This window comes from Limulus polyphemus, unplaced genomic scaffold (assembly GCF_000517525.1).
Source record: "Limulus polyphemus unplaced genomic scaffold, Limulus_polyphemus-2.1.2 Scaffold32, whole genome shotgun sequence".
NCBI lineage: Eukaryota > Metazoa > Arthropoda > Merostomata > Xiphosura > Limulidae > Limulus > Limulus polyphemus.
Window position 1 is genome coordinate 452,320 of NW_013665642.1, and position 20,307 is coordinate 472,626.

Sequence of the window (20,307 nt, forward strand, 5' to 3'; positions counted from 1 at the left end):
AAATACTTTATGTATTAAAGTTCATAAACAACACCTGTTATTTTCTTAACTATGAATTCAGTAATTGTTATGAATTTACAACTGAAATATAAATTACGAAACACTTCATTTTTTACTTATGCTATTTTCGCTTTAGCAGAGATATTTATGAATCGTCAATAATTAAATCTTTAGATCGTGAGTGATCACAAAAATGACCGTTACGGAAGATCAAATTAGGGGTTAAGGGTTGAGTGCTTTGACCTGCAACGTCTCAACTCCTACCGTCTTTCGCTGTTTGTAGTCAGTTGTGGGAAGGCAGTCACCCCTAATATTTTGACGTAAGTCACTAATATCATTCAGATAGTTAAAATTTTAACTGGAACTCTTATTTTAAATACTATAATTTTATGTTTGCCTAACTCAAACAATTTGTTAGCTGCTTTGTTTTATTTAATCATATCGATAATGTCAAAACTAATGATGTATGTGTTCTTTCATCAAAATTAATTTTTAGTAGAATAAAGAAAACACATTGTAATTTAAAACTTAAAGCGTAATCAGTTTAATTTCATTAATTTCATTTACCTCACAAGGTGGTGGGGCATTTCTGAAGCTTGGGATTATTCTGAAAGTGACACTACCTTGAATTTCCCTCTGGAAGGTTAAAAACAAATCGTAAAAAATCAGTGCTATAAAAAGTTATCTCATTATAGAATGTAATACTGTTTTTAAGCTGTTACTCTAAGCAGTTTTGTGGTTTATAAGAACCTCGCTGCTATATTGAGTTATTACGACTAATATACAATTATTAGACTTAAAATATATATTTATTAGAATACTTAGTCACATAATTAGGCAATTTTATTATTACGTGAAAGTAGTACATATATATATAGTGTAATTGTTCAAAGCCTCTAATTCACTGTTTACCAGATAAAAACACACACACATGGTAAACTGTTGTACCCCTTGTTCTTAATCTAGATTTTTCTGTAAATCTTTATTGTTGTTTAGACGGAAGGAAGTTTAACGTCACATGAAGTAATTCTCTCCAATGTTTAGGAAATATTGTTAGCCACATATAAAAAGAGATTTAAGCTACATCAATGGTTCACAACAATTTCCTCCCTCATAAACCTCTTAAAGAATGAAAAATAATTTCTCTGATCCTCCATACTCAGATAAGTTCACCTACGGAAACTAATTCTGTGGTGTATAAAAACGATGTTATCATACATAAGTATGTAAGTTAATGACATTTTCAAATAAAATATTACCTTCACAGTAGATTTTTTTTTTAAATCATAATTTGGAAAATCGATCTTTACTGGCGTAGACTCCCTTTATAATGCTTTTCAGCAGATCACAAGTTGAGAACCATTGGTCTAGAGTAAGTTAACGATTTTGTAAGTCAGGTAATGAGTTATCAGTTCATAATTTAGTCAGTTTATACCTATTACTGTTAGCTGATTAGTCAATTAGATAGTTCAAAGCTGTGAATATTGGTTTTATGAACCTTAATGTTGAAGAAATATAACATTTTCTTTATCGTTAGGTGCACTGAACTCTCCACTAGAGATTAATTACTCTATGACTTGAACTTGAATTCACTGCAACAAAAATTACTAAAACAACGTAAAAACTCTATCAGAGTCTACACAATGTAACTTACATAAACATTGTAAAAATTCTACCGACGTTTGAAAAACGGAAATTACTCAATTAAACAATTTAAAAGTCTACCAGAATCTGCACAACAGAAAGTCATAGTGACAATCAAAAATGTTTTTCTATGTGGTATGCAGGCATACTATGTTATCATACCATCTAAAGGAGTATGATTTTTTAAATTATTAACCATTTAGCTTCCGCGCTGTCATGGCGGCAACATGTGGTTCAAGATGTATAGTATTATTTTGTTCTAGCACCTCAGTCCTTTGTTAGAACTTAGATGATGTTTTATGCCCGAAAGGATATTTCAGTGTATTCTGAGCTTAGATAAAAAATACTTAGAACTGGAATATCCTTTGCTGGCCGAGGTCTGATGTCAACTAAACATGATAGGTAACCAATTCTGACGGTAATCAGAGGTCAGAAGGGGACGCTATCTGCTGGACAAAGCAAGCAAGCTGATGTTTGAAATCCAGGCGTTTTCTTTGTATTATTTGTGCTCCCAGTTTGCGGAAAGAAAACCTCTTGAAGTTTCTTCAGCATTTTAATGTCGAGGTAAAATATCTTGCGAGAAGGAAAACTTCAGGGCTAACAATTGCATAACTTAGAGTATCTATCGTCGCACGTGGGTACGCGCTCAGTTTTCAGTGCTCTTGTGTTGTAATAAATAAAGATTTTATTAATTTTACTTAAAGTGTCCAGATTCTCTTACTTCCACCCTAACTTCAAAAACTTAGTCCAATGCTTTTACTCGGGAAGTTTATATAAATCACTGGGTCGAACGTTCAGTTATTCGCGGATATTTCCATCAGAGCAACTTTTTGGAATATCAGTTTGACCTACAAGTACCACTTTAAATCAAAAACACACACACCTTGTACCTTGAAGTATGTACTAACATGCGTTGCATGTATATTTCTTATTATTATTATAGTGGTTCTAAACACATTCCCAAACTGCAACAGAGCCTGTCGATCCCGGATTGGCCTCATCAGCCAGATAAGATCATCATGGAAGACTATCATCCCAGGCTACGAGGGATTGCTAATAGATTCTAAGTTACTAATGATGGATGGCATTAGCTTTAAAAACTCACCAAATCTTGGAAGATATATCCAATCACAAGCTAGAATAATCTCGCTGTTTGTAAAAGTAATGCAAACCCACGCTAGCTAAAAAAAAAAAAGATTTCGTTTTGGGCGATAATTTGTCTAATTCCTCGTTTTTTTGCATTTTTGTTTATTGTCAGTGTATAAATGCAGCTGATGTTATTTGCTTTAGACTGTTCAGGTAATATGGTAAAATTATTGTTCAAATAAATATTCACGAGAAGTTACTTTTGTGTTGTCTGCTTCTAGTATTGTAGTTAATGCTCTTTTTATAATGTTTAAAATTTCTTGTATCCACACAGACACACAAGAAAAAAAATAGAAACAATGCTCGTACATACCACACTTAATACCAGATTCAAGTAAAAATATAGTATTTTTGTTGCTTTTACAGTGCCTTGATACAATGGAGGAATGTGTATTGTATACATAAAGTCTTTCAATAATTGGGAAGCTGTAATCACACTCTGGGAGAAAGGGGAGGAAGTGTTGGCATCAACAATCTAGCAAACAACATGATGATAATGTTAAGACAGCTGTTGCACAACCTGTTCACTAGGATTTTTTGGAAGGTAAAAGCAGTCCCAAATTCACTACAGTGTACCAGTTACAGGAAGAGACAAGCAGAATTTTGACATTTTTGACAAAGAGCTACAAGCGTGTCTGAGTTGATACTATTTTGTTTCTATACAAACTTTTTGTTTTGTTGCTAACTTGTAAACATTGATGAAAGACAATATAACTCCCGTTAGGAAAGAAACTTAATTCCAAGATACCACCCAAAAGGTTTGATAGAAATGAATATAAACCCTATAACTCGAGCGCTTTCCAAAGGTGAACATTTCTTCTTCAGTGGCAAACTGGGAATGGTGGTGTAAGCGAATGAGTGATATATATAAAGGAAGTTGAGTGACGTCATGAAGGCCATCCGGTTTTCCAGGAAATGTTTAATCTATTTCTTTATGTACTATTGTTAGCGTCTAATTTCCGGTACAATGTAGCCGATGGCGAGAGTGTATGTGAAAAAGGTGTTAGGATATTTTACTTTAGAAATGGCTAAATATATGTATATTTATAACTATACTTAAGTGTTTAAGTAGAATAAAGGTGACTCCTGGAGACTGATTGAAAAAGATATGTTATGCTAATCAATTTATAACAAAAACAGGTATGAAAAAAAGTTCCAGGAAATTCAGCGTTCACATTACATGAAAAAAAATATGCAAAGAATAAAAATTATTTTTCTGACAGAGATGAAACCAATGAACAGAGATCACTGATTCTAGGATCTAGATTAATTCCAAAAGGTTGAACAGTGTTTAGATTAGCAATCCAATAAGCTTCTTTTATTTCTCTATTCGCTTTAGTTTTGAATCCTGTTTCGTGGCGATGAGAATAACATCGTTAATGGAATGACCGAGTTGGTTTAAAGTTTTGAGCAACAGGGAGACCTTTTTCGGTGTTAATAGAAGATTTATGGTTGTTGAAACGTTCTCTAAGATATGTTTGTGTATGTCCTACATAATGGTGATTGCATTTTTTACACTGTATAAGGTAAATGGTGTTTTTTTGTTTCACAAGTGATTTCTTCAGACATTTTAAAGTTTCTTTGTTTGTGCTTGTCAGAAAATGAGTCAGTGGTTTTTATGAACTTGCAGGTTTAACAACGGGCTTTATTGCATGAACGAAAACCATTTTTGGGTGAGATATAATTCACTTTTGTGTGAACAAGGATATATTTTAGAGTTCTTTTTCGGAAGGAGACAACGGGAACTTCAGGAAATATCTGTTTAAGACGATCGTTGAGCTGTAGGAGATTAAAATGCTTTTTCAGAATTCGTGAAACGTTTCTGAATTTAAACTGATAGGTAATAATAAGAGGAATTATATTTGAAAGTTTAGTATTGCTCTGATCTAGGATGTTTTCCCGCTGAGTGTTGTTAGCCTTTTCAATTTGTCTATCGATTTCGGTATTTTTATATGTTCTTTGTAACATGTTTTGTTTTAGATCCTTGGTACACCATTCCCAGTTTAGCCCTTAACAAGAAAGTTCCACCTTTCGAAAGCGCTCGGGTTATAGGGTTTTTGTTCATTTCTATCAAGACTTCTTGAACCTATGTGTTTTTCTAACATTATGAATAAAAAAAAAGTTTGTGTAGAGCAGAATGATAGAAAGTCAGTGATTATATAATCAAGACTTGAGTACGTACATCATTGCAGCTTAAGTAATATAGTGCCAATTACTGCATGAAAGCAATGTTTCTAAAGCTGGAAGGCCCACTAAGACATAATTGTAGCACAGGGTGACCAGAGGACCCTGAACGTTGGACAACATTTATGAAAGCTGCTGCTCACTTGGATGAAAACGATGATGAACAGGTAACTGTTTGTGATCTTGTTAAAAGAATGTAAGAGTTTTTGTTTTTACTTTTTCTGTTTTTAAAAGAAATATTCTAATCATAATGTATACTCTGCATTATACATGAAAAAGAAGCTTGGGGAACACTATGGCGACTAGCTCATAATCATGGAATTCTATGAAAAACAGGATGTGTCGACTTTTAAAAGAAATGCTTCATAAAGCTTGTGTAATTTTTATTACATCTCTAAACTGCAAGATGCAGAAGCAGAGAAAATGCACATTGTTAAAGCTGCTGGTGAACTAATAAAAGCTGAGATTCGATCAATGGTGTTTGAAAAAGAATATTACTCAGATGCCAAGGAAATGCCTTCTGTGAAGGAAAACACTGATTTTCTTCCCAAAACTTTGCAAGTCATCTTCATCAAGTACTTTGTTGGCAAGAATGTAAAGTTTAAAACGACATCTCTGGGACATCACTATTGTTTACAACGGTTGTCATGCAAATGAACCATAACTGTGGTTCGAAATTTCCAATCGATTCCTTGCAGCAATCATACCTGGAACCATCATCGACAAAGCTAAACCCCAACTCAAGACCAAAATCGAGTGTTTGGCGTCTATGGGATATGTACAATGCTTAATATCTAGGAAAAGACCCTGGTTCCCTCTCTGTTGGTAGTTGGAGGGGGGACGAGTTTTATAATATGCATATTTAAATATTATTGAGATTACTATGTGGAATAGGGCTGGAAGGAGTAGAGTGGTTGACTATGTCAGTGAAATACCAATTGGTATTGCGAACAAAGCAGTTTTAAAATTAGCTATAGTGTTTTTGCCTTCCAATTAACAAAATACCAAACAAGGTTTGGATATAAAATCCAAATAGATCTGGCAAAAATTAAGCACTGGATATGTAGATGTCTACTACTACAAGGCAGTCCATAGTGTCCTCTAATCTATCGAATATGAACATCTCATTGGTGCCATTGCCAAAAATGCGGTATCCAACATGGATCTTCTGTGAACAATTTCCTGGTTGCTGCATACTCCTAGGCCTTCATTATCCAGAAGAATACAAACTGCGTTAGGGAGAAGGCCCCTGGGTAGTCATCTATCATCTTTTTGCCCATGATCGACCTGAAACCGAGCACCCATCTTTCATATCTCCACTCTGGAATTTGTTTGAAATAAAGCCAAGTGGAAGGCATTGCAAATAATTGTTATCAGTGATATGAAAAAGTGGAGACATAAACCTGCTAATTGCATAGATACCTATCGAGTCTGACAAGAAAATGCCAACTGTGTCAATTGGAGATAACATGGATCTTTTTTTAAATTCTCTGTTTTCATGCCAACCTAGATATTTTGTTTAAGTAGAGCAGAAAACCAATAGCAAAATTTTAAAGAAAAAACATAAAAAATGTGGAAGGTTCTCAAAATGACAAAAAGCCCTGGTCAACAAGTTATGTTTTGCTTGTTTTTGACATTAAATCTCATTTCTTTGGTGTTTGGACATTTGAAAGCTTGAATAACATCCAACTTTGAAAGATCAAGTAGAAATCTTCTCTAGTAAAACAACCACAGATGAAACCGCCTGTGCAGGTGAAAAGGCACTTATGTTCATACCATCAGATGAAGCTAAACTGGAACTGCGTAAATTGAAATTCATACGTTTCTGAGAAGAGATCACCGCAAGTTGAACATTTTTCAATCATAAATAGTTCCACCAGCATCAGCATCCTTCAAGCTTCAAAGTCTTAGAGTCTTCCTTCAACTGCAGGGATGGATATTGCAAGAAGCAAACCTGGAATGGGTAGCAAGCGAGACAAATTTGGTTCGAGCTCAGAAAGATATGCCAACATATCAGCTGCTCTTCTGAAGTTGATCAGATGTACATGCAAAACTGACTGCAGAACATCCAAGTGTACTTTCAGAACGTAAGAACTACAATGTTGAGTTGGTTGTAAGCAGTTCCATGATGAGTGCTCCACGAATTCTCCCTATCTATACGCAGCTGTAATTAACAATGATAACTAATTCTGGAATATTTGGACTCAAATATGGGCAATTTCTCTGTATCAGACTTTGGTAGACTTTCTTGTATTATGTTAAACAGACTATCTTGAATACTATATTTATTTCTGTTGCAATTAGTTGAAGCTTATTAAAAATTTCCTGTATATTCTTTTTACAAAATAACTCCAAAAGCCGGTCAACAATATAAATAATTACAACAATACTTTTTGAAACTCTGCCATATGTGTTATCTTTACCATTTTCTTTCAAATTCACTTACATATGCTTTCCAAATGAGTACTGTATACAGCTATTTGATATCCGTGTGTAAAATCCACTTTAACTTTGTTTATCAATTCAATGCTGAAAACATTTTAAGGTGGAAGTACTGAAATCTTGTGCATACAAATAAAACATCTTCATGCAATGTACAAACATCTGTACTGGTAAGAATATGTTATATAGCTGTCTTCTCTGAAAAATATAGCTAAAAATATATATCTATTTATTTTACATCTTCATATGAAATATATACAAAAATGTTGCCTTACCAATATTTTCTGTAGCATGTCTACTGATTGATTTGTTACAAGAACTCCGTTTATTTCACGGATTTCATCTCCAACGTGTAAAGAACCTTAAAAGAACAATAATAATTTGTATTGTCATTTGTTTGCAACAAGGAACTCGGAATAAAATGATAGTGTAAAGATATGTTGCTTATGGTATTTTAATCATATTTTACACAGGCGTCGGAACGGGAAAGAGAGTATCTTCCATACAGGTGGCCAACACCAATTTCGAGAGGTTTACAATTTCTCCAAGCTGAAATGAATTTCAGTCTAAAATAATGACTCGGTATAAAAAATATTTAACTTTTAAAAACAATATGGTAGTTGGAGGCAAAATATTAAAAAAAAAGATAAGATAAAAAATTAGGTCCAAGAAAAGAGGCCCCCCAGTGGCACAGCGGTATGTCTGCGGACTTATAACAATTGTGCAACTTGTGTCTAACAACAAACCACACACACACACACACGCGAACCACCCACTGTATCAAAATAGTTCCAAATCACCAATCTAATTATAAAAATTCCTTTGGTTTCTTCCTGTTTTCGGCAGGTTTACTTCTAACAAACTTGATTTACTTCTGACTATCCCTCTTAACGCATATGGTAACATGTCATTAACTAGTGTGATGAATTACGATTCATCAATTTTAAACAATATGCACTCCAGTGTCAGCTTTTAAATTAAATATGTCTCCTAGTGTTATTTCACTTCAGTTACATCATACATCAGGTGAGCTCCAATCGAACATACAAACACTGTTCCTCAGAAAAACGTGGCTCATCATAACATTTAAGGAATTGATGAACAACTCTGTACTAAAAAATTTCAACAAATATACTGATAGTTTTTATATTTGTCCACTTCTTAGCAATGTTATATTTCTTGTGTGTTAAAAAATATAGATGAATAAAGGGAATTTGTAGTTGTAGCAAAGGCGCTAAGACTATTTGTCGCCATCCCTAATTTTGAGCTACTGACCAGATGGTTTGTTTGTTTGTAATTAAGCACAAAGCTACACAATGGGCTATCTGTGCTCTGCCCACCACGGGCATCGAAAACCGGATTCTAGCGTTGTAAGTCCGCAGACATACCGCTGTGCCACAGGGGGGCCTGACCAGATGGAAAGCAGCCAGTTAGCAGCATCATACCATCCACTCTGATGAATTGACTGTCACTTTTATAACGCACTAGCAACATAAAGTGCGGAGAGAGCCATGGGGTCATTCTGATAAAGCACAAGATAAGTTCAATTAATTTACAAACTCATTTCATTGTGATCAAATATGGTAAAACGTAATTGGCTTAAATTATTTGATCTTAGAATTGTTTCGTAAATAAGATAATATAAAAAGGTTAACTTCTATTTTTTCGAATTATGCAAAAATAAAAAAAAAATGAATCACAACAACTGGTGGTGCTACTGTAAAGTAAAGAATCGTTTTACCTTGTCTGTGAACCATTCCTCCATGCATAATTCGAGCTACAATACAACGATTGTTGTCATCCAATTTCAAGGTGATTCCCTACGAATACAAAATAACTATAGAACAGTGCAATAAAATTAGCTAATTAGGATTAATGCCTAATGGACTAGCAGTTTCACTACAGGAATCTTCAAAGGTGTTAATAATACCAAGTGCGACTATTCATGGAATATATAGCTCATTGTTCCAAATAGCAAGATGAGAATTTGTCTAAGGAATAAATCATGTCATTTTGATTCAGAGTAAAACTACGCTGGATATTAATAACAATTAAGACATAAAGAACATTTATATTCTGAAACTCAGTCAATTTAAAATAATCATAAAAACATTTACATTCTGAAACTCGGCAAATTTAAAATAATCATAGAAACATTTACATTCTGAAGCTCAGCCAATTTGAAATATTCATACAGGTGTTTATAAAATCAGTATTTAGGATGAGCGAGTAATATGTAGGCAAAGTATTTTTCATTCATGCATAAGGTATCTTGACAACTGCGTCTACTGGTTTCTGGAAATGACACTACAGTAATTTCCAGTATTAGCACTATCATCTCTTGGTTAATGGATATTATTGAAACGTGTAACATCTCCCCAGGAGTAGTCTGAACTACTGCCGCAATGATATATTTCAGATGTAAAATGGTTGCGGGGTTAATGACGACAGATTTGTAACTTTTGAAAGCCCCATAAACAGTAGCCAGCAGGGATGAAGTCAGGAGGAAAACGTGTTGACCAGATATGATACAGACATTTGGTTGCGGTGGAACGTAGATAACCTTCTCATAAATGGTACTATAAAAATATAGTTGTCTAGATTACGAAAGTTGATCCATATTGTGGTGCAAAAAATAAAGACGTTGTAGTAATGTAACGTTGAAAAAACATCGCCAAACTGTGTCGGAATGATTCAGCATGACTTTGTATGTTGTGTTTCTTCTGAAGTTGGCTATAACTCAGGCTGCAGAAGACGACATCATGTTACTAATGAACATGAATCTGAACAGGGGATTTTGCAACCGCCAAGAAATAGAACATTAAGACACTTCTTCAAATTCTTTCACAAAAGAAAATAGAACATTAAAAACATTTCTTCAAACGTGTAATTAAGAAACATATTTGCTTTGGAAACAAAACATTAAAATATTTATTCAAATCGTGTCACAAAGAAACACATTTGCACTGGAAAAAGATCGTCAGAACATTTCTTCAAATCGTGTCACAGATATATAAGTTCGTTCTGGAAACATAAAATTAAGATATAAATATTTCTTCCAATCGGGTCACAAAGAAATACATTTACTCTGGAAATAGAACGCTGAAGTATTTAAAATTATTGTATGTTAAATTAAAAAGCTTAGGAATACAGACGATCCTGGTGGTGCACCGAAATGTTCATCGCAGTTCATGTATGTAAATAAATTCATTACTATATGAATCGAACTTCGTCTTGTCTTTTGACCCGTGAAACAAAATAGTCTTATATCAAAACTTTATAACAATAAAGATGAAAGTGTCCTAGTTGGGCACTAAATCATGCCTTTAAGCTCCTTCTGTATAAAATGTGTACGCTTAGCAAAATTAGACATGTAGTTTATTACCCCACCCCGCCTCGTGTTTTTTTTTTTTAAAGATACGTGTAAAACAAGCCCTACGGCCTTTTACGTTTTATGACTTCAGTTCTAACTACAACAGTAAGTTTTTTCCTTACTGAGTTGTCTGATACACCTTGTACAGTATAAAGTTTCCTAAGCAAAGAATAATTTCAAACATAGTAAGCTTGTCACATATATTACTTTGCTAATGTATATATATATATATATCCTTAATACAGATATATTAGCAAAAATGTGTTAAACACAGTTCAGAATATGTTATTAAGCAAGCCTCAAATTTATAACCAAAAAGAACGTTTTTCAGAAGTGAATATGTGAGAATTATATTCGTGTTATTTCAAAAGGTCTGAATCGAGAATATTCATTGGATGTTCTACGATTACTTCACGAGCAATCGTCATTGAAGAGTATCTTTTTCAATCAGATATTTTCACTCGTTTTGATTGCATTCTTTATATTTGTATTGGGCAATTATTATAGAAAGTGATAGATCTATAGAAAATGCCATCGTTATATATGTTTTAAATATGTGCATGTGTATTTTCCGAAAATTACATAATGTAATTTTGTAACGATTGTTAAGCTTCACTGAAAACTGTTCGACTAATCTTTGAATTAAAAAAAGGAGAATATCATGATAAAGTAAGAAGGGAACATGATGGAAGAATATTCAAGGATGACATGCATAGGTCAATGTCAGGCGGATTGAAGTATGCACTCTACTAAATGTTCCCTCCATTCTTTTTTTTATTTGCTCTCGTGACGTTCACTGATGTTGATTTTTAGATGATCTATATTATACTGCGATTTATATTATCGTACCAAACTAATGTTTAAAACTAACGGCTAGATTAAAAACATAAAATAGAGTTCATTGTTGTTATATATAATGACGTTGGCAAGGTTAGTTGTACCTAAAGGACATTACCGAAAGGAACTTTATAATTAGTAAAACTTAGAGGAAATTTCAAAGGGCCTAAAGGGGTAAAATTATATTTTTGATTAGTATAACTTACCATAGCTTCTTCTCCCTTCTTCTGAAACTCCACCACACGTGTTGTTTGTTCTATTTCAGTTCTATCTAGCGAGTTGATATTAGCGAAAGACATTGTAGGAAGAATGAGGAATTGGTGATGAACACCCACTGGTGACTGGTTTTGAAACGATTGCTTTGCTATTACTTCATGTGTGTTTGGAACAAAACCTGCAAGAAGTAAATAACAGTGTTATTATAAAGGATGGTTTGTTTCTTTAGGATATTCGCGAAAAGTTAGACAAAGACTATCTGCTCTAACCCTCCATATTTTGAATTTATAGACTTTTTTAAATATCGGATACTGGGATATTACCCATAACCAACTCTTGGGCTACTGTAATCGAATATTGGGGTTGGACCATAAATGGTTGCAAACAACAAATCCTAGGATCTACGGCAGGCTAGCCAGCCCATATAAAGGATTGTAAAATTCGCTAATATTTATTAACATTTATTAAGCCCACATGTAATTATCACTTTATATGTAAAGTAACTTTTATAGAGCAACAATATACCAAAATGTAGTTGCTATATCAAACCCTCATCATGACTACAGTAAAATGAATACTTATTATAAGGTAATAGAAATTAACGAATATCCAGGGAACGTTTACAGGGCAACTGTTATTTGAAGCTTATAATGTGTTTTTCTTACATATTTCCAGATTATTAAAGCTGATGTGATTTTATGTGATTTTTAAGGAAAATGTTAACCAAGGGCAAGTTTCAGATCTATTGTCGTTCAGTTGAAGAAGCCCTGTCGAGCCGTTGACACGCCGGCCTGTGGAGCTGAGATTTTGTGGTTCACGTCCCATTACTCACCAAAAAAAAAAATGTTCCGTACTCTGGGGTCGTTAGTGTGTTAGAAAAGTGAAGATCAAATCCCACTTTTCGGTTTGACAAGAGTAGTTCAAAAGTTGGCGGTAGATGATAGTGACTAGCTGCCATCCCTCTAGTCTATCAGAATTAGAAATGGCTAGAACATATAGCCCACGTGTGTCTTTGTACAAAATCTCACGAACAAACAAACAAACGAGGAAGCCTCTACTGGGGGTGATTTTTTTAATATCTTTATTTTTTCTTCTAAGCATTGGAAACGCAAAAGAGACTAGCTAGTTGCTATGTACTATCTACTTTTATATATGCTGGTAAAACGTGGACAATCAACAAGAATGTGGAAGATAAGATCAATACATTTGAAATGTGGATGTTCAGAAAAATGCTGAGAATATCTTACAAAGACAGAGTCACCAATGAAGAGGTCCTTAGAAGGATCAAAGCTAGGAGAACGTTACTTAATAAATTAAAACAATCAAAGTGTAGATATTATGGTCATGTAGTCAGAGAGCAGGCAATACAGAGAACACTATTGGAAGGCAAGACCAATGGAAAGAGACAAAGGAAGAGACCAAGAAGTAATTGGATGAAAACGTATGTGAATGGGTACAACTGTACTATACGGGGTGCGTCAGAGTAGCACAGGAAAGGAAGACATGACACACCATGATGGCGAACCTTCTGTAAGAGGATGCCAACTCCAGACAAGACCAGGTTCAACATTAGAATTATATTGTACATCAAGTATTAATTTCTCAAACCTTTTCCAGAAGTGTTTTTACGTCTATGTGTTTCAATGGAAAACGGTGAGTTAAAGCAGCGTTTTGAAGAAGTGTTTACTAATGAAATCAAATAAGTCAAGTTAGCGAACTCCTATATTTCGGATCGGACGAGGGTTTTCATGGTTTACGTTCCGTTGTCACAGAATCGCGCTCCCCAATTAGAAGCAATAGGTGCATCATAAGATTGATGGCCAAATCACACTATTCTAATAGAATAGCTGAAGAGTTGCGGTGGATATTGTTGACTAGATACTTCTCTCTAACATATCATATGACCATTCTCGTGCATAGATTTCATAAAATAAGTAAGAGCTTGCAACATTTAAAATTGCACAATGATTTATTGTATAAAGTTAAAAGTAAAATATACAGTTAAACTCTATACAATTAAAAACTGTATATGTTTCGGTGGAAAAAATTTCATCATTAACGGATTCATTAGACGGGAATCGAAGTTTAATGATGATGAACAAAACAAAGGCAGCAACAACGAACATTTGACACGTGTTTGTACAGTAACAAACATTTAATTCTTGAAAGTTCTGATTGTCCTGCTTTAAGTTGTATGAAATGAAACAGGCTACTAGAATAATACCCGTACTTTTGTCATTCAATAATCCGTTTTAATTACATGAGTGGCCGTGGTAGAACACCAGATTTCGGAACTGACGAGTTGGGTTCGATTTCGTGCGATACCACGAAATATATTTGCCCTTTAAGTTGTGGATGAGTTATATGAGTAAAAATCAATCCCTCAGCATGGATGGTGAGTGGTAACGTGGTGCTGTCTGGCTGTTTTTCTTGTGGCTCGTAGTTAAGAACTGGGAACGGCGGCAGAAGGACTTATCAGCTTTGCCATGAATAAAAAGTTCGAATAATGCAATATTAAGTAAAGTTTTCTCGCTTTAGGAATTATAATAAATGAAATCCTGCTACACCTAAATCTTATACAGCCAGTCTGGTAATTATGTTTTATTAATTACGTATCACTTACTTAATGTACTTTAAAACAATGCGTTTAATGTATGCCTTTATATACGAAAACTAACAAAGTGACATCATGATGGCTTTATCAGTCTTATCGTCTGAGTTATAACAAATAAATCACCCGGAGGTTTAGCTAAAAGTATCAATTCAATGCGGTTGGCACAGCGCATATATCTAATTGTGCTGCTTTATTCTTATTAATAATAAATAAAAATAACTAATAAGTAAAGTCAACCACTCACTCAGTTGTAGGTACGAGTAAGTTCAATTCCTTGATAGAGTTAGCAACTAAAGTCAACAACAGAGACTCAGCCGGTTGTAAGATGAAAGAAATTTGATTTTTTCGCATTCATTTTTACCTATTGTCATCAAAAGTATTTCGATCATTCAAATCCATAATAAACATTTACTAAGTCACCCGAAACTTTAGATGTTCATATATCAGCATGAAGGTTATTAACATGTAGCGCCATTTTACCAAATTTCTATGTATATTCTGCTTCACGTGAAACCCCACTTCTGCAAACAGTCTGCGGGATTTCTTACTTCAAGTAGTCAACAGTCTTGAGTTTAGCCAATTTATTCCTACAGAATCTCAAGTCTTCAGTAGTGACAGTACAATAACCAATCTCCAAAAGGATCATTTAGAACCGATACCTTTGAACTTTCGAAAGCTGATTTTCTTCAGCTAAATCTACCCAAATACTAATTAATGACTGGATGATTTCAGGTGAGATAAACAAATGTTGACTGCACTAAACCCTTCGTGATTCGACACCATTAAGCCTCGAGAATTTATTGTTTTACATAACATCTTAGAATTTGCATATCGTATCTGAAAAAAACTTCATAATTCTAGGTAGGTAATAATGCCTTATGACAAGTGACAAATTACCACCAACCTTTGTGAAATGCTGTTGGAATATTTTTGTAAGAAATATTTCATGAAAATAAATTGCTGCATGCTCGTTTGTCATTATTTTTTTAAGTTTCACAGCTTAACATATAAAACACTAATATATCTCGTGGATATACAAAAAAAAAACAGTCCAGCAAACCTTTGTTCTCTTCTACTGTATATCATAATGATAAATATTAATTATTAAGCTTCATATAACGCTATTTATTACAATGTAAACTATTGAAACAGAACAGTGGTAGCATATAGTGTCAGTATTAGTATGAAAAAGAAAAAAATAAGTAAAGAAATGACAGAAAACTTTAATGAGTAAAAGTACAGGAGATAGTAAATAAATCGTAAACAGAAACTCGTTACAACATAATATATATGTACATCTACAGTAGTTTGCCGACCCTAGTAAAAGTAACTTCTGTTGTGGATTAATAATAAAAAAAAGACTTATTGGAATAAAGCTGGATAGATTCCAGTGTCGAAACTAATAATACAAATATCTTAGAAATTGTTACTGATATTCAAATTACCTTTAGGAGTGGTTAATGTGAGAGTTAACCTTTTTATTAACTGGCACTACTTTTTAACAGTCTGTAAATCGACAAAATTACTTTAAATTTTGGGAGTGCTTTCCGAGAAGCATTACGTGGATTTTCTTTAATACTCTTTTATTTTGCTTTGGTTGAATTACCATTGGTAATACCAGTTACAATATTGAATAAATTTACTGATGCGAAATGATACAATTACAATATTTCACTACAGAAATATTTAAATTATAATAGCCTTTATCTTCGCTTGATTATAAAGAATACAAGAAAAGTAGCAAATCACGTGGGATGTCTTTATGTTTTAGGCTGTGTGATAAAACATGCAATTTCTACAAGAGGAGTAATTGATAGTTAATTGACAACAACGGGAGAATTTGCGATTTGAGATGCACTATACAGGTTCAGTATTGATGTTTTTATTGCTTATTTTACCATAAAGTAAACCATATGAATGTATTTCATTTTGTGAAACTCTTTTGCAAGCTTTTGTCTTACTATTTCTTTATTATAATGAGCTTCTAAATATTTATATTCACACTATCTTACTTGCTTTTATCCGGTTCTCTTGTTTCAATGTTCTCTAAAACTAACGAGGTCGAGCATGACTTAGTGACTAGCATACCGGGCTGCGTATCAAAGTCCGAGCCTGCGATGTGTCACCGAATAAACTCCGCACTTTCTGATGTGGGCGCGTTATAAAAGTGAGATTGAATCCGGTCAATTGTTTAAGGGTAGCCGTGTAAGCCGCGGGTGTTGCTGTCTTGTCTTTGATCAACAGTTTTTAATTAACTGGGGACAGCTATTCTTTAGCTTTAAAACTAAAACTTACAGTAATGTGGCACCAAATAGCAAATATTTTTTACAAACGTATATAATCCTTTTACATCTTACTTTGAAGTAACAAATACTGTAACTAATTTAAAGTCGTTTTTTACGTCAAAACTTATATTTAAGTCTACTAAAAACAAACTTTATAACGTCATATATGAGCTTGCGTAGTGGACCGTTCTTAAAGAATATAACCCGAAACCAGCATTGTGTGACACAAAACAGTGCATTTTACTTCACTGTTTCTGTTGTTTTCTTATTGGTTCGCGATCCATTATCGCAAAAAAATGTTATCTGGTTTGGGGGCGTGGGCGCGTTATGAAAGTAACGTTTAAATGCTACTATTAGATAAGACAAGAATAGCCCAAACTTTGGCAGTGTGGGTTATTGACTAGCTGCGTTCCGTTTAGTCTGTCAGTTCAAAATAATGGACAACTATGCGCAGATAATCCTCGTGTGATTTTGCGCAAAATTCTAAAAGAATGATACAAAAAATACTCTCCACAAAAAAAGCATAACTAGAATGATGACATCACGCTTTAAACCTCACCAGATAGATATTTCCAGAAGAACTGCTAAACAAGCTCAGGCCAAATGTGTGTAAACCAACAAAACAGTTTACTCAGATCATCTTATTGTTGCACATCGCACAACCCATTTTTGAGTTTCTAAACCTAAACCTTTTAGTGTACGACATGTGGTTTCCCTCCTGATCTTAGCTCTAGAAGACTCCTCGATGATTCAGTAGACAAAACACGATATCCTGCTGATGACGTCTATTACGCGTCGCTTACGTAAAGACGACGTACTATACAGCAGACCACTACACCCCACAACGATTGGCAGATTCAACCTTGGCTGCTAGTCGACAGTATTAAACTTCTGGAGGCCAATTTTCAACCTCACTCACTATATCGCGTTACAGCCACGAAATATGGAAAAGTCACGAGTTTTATTAACGTTATTCCCTATCAAACAGTCAGGAAGCATAAAGTTAACATGCAAGAATAACAACCAAAATATCCTGTTCAGGTCAAACTAGTCTTCTCAGACTACCCAGCGCGTTTATAATGAGTTAATGAACATGTGAAATTTTACTTGTTTTTCACAAGATATTGTCATTCAGACCTCTTGTATTCTACACACTCCCAAGCTATATCGATCACCTTTCTGATCCTGATTTGGATTCTACCCTTGTTTCTGATTCCTATTCTTTGATAATTTTGTTTTATCGGTAGAAAAATTTTCGCTTGGGTCAGTTTAATTCCTCCAGGTCTCCGCCCCTCCTTATCATAACTCCATCAAAGGTTTTCTTCCATTTTTAAGAATACTCCATGTATTCCAGTTTGTTTCTGTATTTTACAGTATTACTGTATTTCTTTGGAAACTTCCTTGTACGTATTTCTTTTCTGATAAGATCTTTTTTCTAAAGTCTGCCTGAAGTTCTGTCTGTAGCTGAATTTTTTGTGCATCTAGCTTTCCTGGAGTCTAATTTTTTCCAATTTCTTTGTTTGTTCATGCTTCTTTACTCAATCATGTTTCCGAGTTCTTTCTTCTTTCCGTTCTTTAGTAACACATGCCCGCGGGGATGAAGGTTAGGGGTTCAGTTTGAGAATCCCTGGGTTCTCCCCTAAATGACTGCCACAGTTTTATTTTTACTCACTCGTCGACCTGATGAGAGCCTTAACACAGGGAGAAAAACGTCGTTTACTCCTACGCTTCTTGCTGGTGCAGGCCATAAAAAAACGTGCGCAACACTAAACAAATCTATGCAGTATTCATGTTTATCACAATAAAGACTTTATTACGTTTATTTTATTAGGAAGTGCTTTGCTTTATTAAATCTTACGCAAACATGATTATCCCTATCGAACCCTTTTACATCTGTTACTGCTACTTTGGTTCAGTTTTTAATTAGCAAAAAAAAAAAAATGAATATATTCCAAAACCAAATCCTAACATTTTTATGCATACAACAACTCATACCTATTCTTCTCTAACAAGAATTATGCCTACGAAAAGATTTAATAGTTATTTATGAATTTTTTTCTCAAACCGTAAGTGCAACCTTTACCTTACTCCATATTTTATGTTTTTCTTTCCCCATAGTTTTAGTGTTTTGTCAAATGTATATCAATTAACGCTTGCACATGTTTAATATTCCAAAAAAGGCAACTCGATTTTAGAAATTTCGTCAATAAACAGCACGATGTTCAGTTGTAATCAACCGCTCTGCCTAATATAAAACAATGAGAAATCGATCATATTTTTCTTATTAAAGATTTGGAATTAGAAAAAAATCATTATAAACGCTTTTTTTGAAAACTAAAAGAACTTAAAAATAAGAAAATTTCTGATGGAGTTGAATTTTAAAAAAAACTTATTTTTTAATGAACGTTATAGAGCAAAAATAATACAGTACAATGTTATATATTAGAAACAATAGCTTTATTAATGACTGAATTGTAAATTGTGTGTTTTGTGCAAAAATAATCATTGTCTATGTTAAATATTTGTTACTGATTGTTTGTGGTTAGGAATAAGGGACGGTACAACGCTACTTGGACGACGCACTGACAAACGTGTTGCGACGGGAAGAGAACCTGTGCTTTGGCTAGCTCTCAACTCGTCTAGCATGTAAATAAATAAACGGATAGTTAACTGGAATTTAGTTCTACAAATCTCAAGTTTTTAATAACAACTAATTTGAACTCCAAAACAACTGATCATACCTATGTCATCAACATGTTTTGGTCATCTGACTGAAGAGAGGTCAGCTGTTTGGAGTAGTCATAACAGTCAAGTTAATTCATATCCAATAACATATGAAATGTTTGTAGGGCGTGCAGTTAAAAGACATTAAGATGAACAATATATATCTTTTGTTTTAATTTTTTGTTATAAATATATATAACAAAACTATGGACTGTTTCTATCCTAAACATTGATTGAATTTACCGTCAAATAAATCTGGGATCATAAGACTAAAATAATACACAACAATGAATTACAGTGCCACCATGATAGACGTTTAGAGAAAAGTAGATCGATAAAATATCCAAACTAAGAAACAAAAGATGAGTCTTGAGCGAAATACGATAATGACAATATCTGATTGTTAAGCGTCCTGAAGTTAATAAATCTAAATCTATAATTATTTGGATTATACTCTTCACACTCTTCTTTTTTGGAGGCTTCTTGATCGAAACTTGACTTTGATTGTGTCAGAGTTCTTAACAAAACGACGGCGAGTAAATACACCAAATAATCGATATGAACTCTTATAAAATATTGTATTAGAGGATTTCAGAGATGTTACTATTTTTTCAGAGAGTAAGAATACACTGTAAAAAAAGAGCACCGTTAATTTACCTTAAAATGACTGGCAACTGTCAGACCTTTTATCGTAAAATAAGTTCGGAACCTTAAATTAGATCACGATGTCTTCTGTTGAATTCACAGCAATTCACCGTTAAATTTTACTGGAATTTACCTTAAAATAACTATTTTAGTCTGTATTTTGAGTATTTTTTACTATTATTCTACAAATAAATACG

The 20,307-nt window shown here is 33.8% G+C and overlaps 1 protein-coding gene across 2 annotated transcripts in view; it reads right to left on the bottom strand.

Moving 5' to 3' along the window:
- Window positions 1-20,307, bottom strand: part of LOC106460062 (peripheral plasma membrane protein CASK-like) — a 55,937-nt gene that overhangs the window by 10,909 nt on the left and 24,721 nt on the right. Inside the window, exons 1-5 of one of the 2 annotated variants that reach the window (XM_022387260.1) lie at window positions 17,301-17,457; window positions 11,833-12,020; window positions 9,158-9,236; window positions 7,692-7,777; window positions 568-636 (exon numbers count right to left, since the gene is read on the bottom strand). In XM_022387260.1, the coding sequence (XP_022242968.1) occupies window positions 568-636; window positions 7,692-7,777; window positions 9,158-9,236; window positions 11,833-11,925 (327 nt within the window). In that variant the 5' untranslated portion in view covers window positions 11,926-12,020; window positions 17,301-17,457. Of the gene's footprint in view, window positions 1-567; window positions 637-7,691; window positions 7,778-9,157; window positions 9,237-11,832; window positions 12,021-17,300; window positions 17,458-20,307 lie in introns of those variants that run through there. The other variant, XM_022387256.1, reaches the window with a different exon arrangement.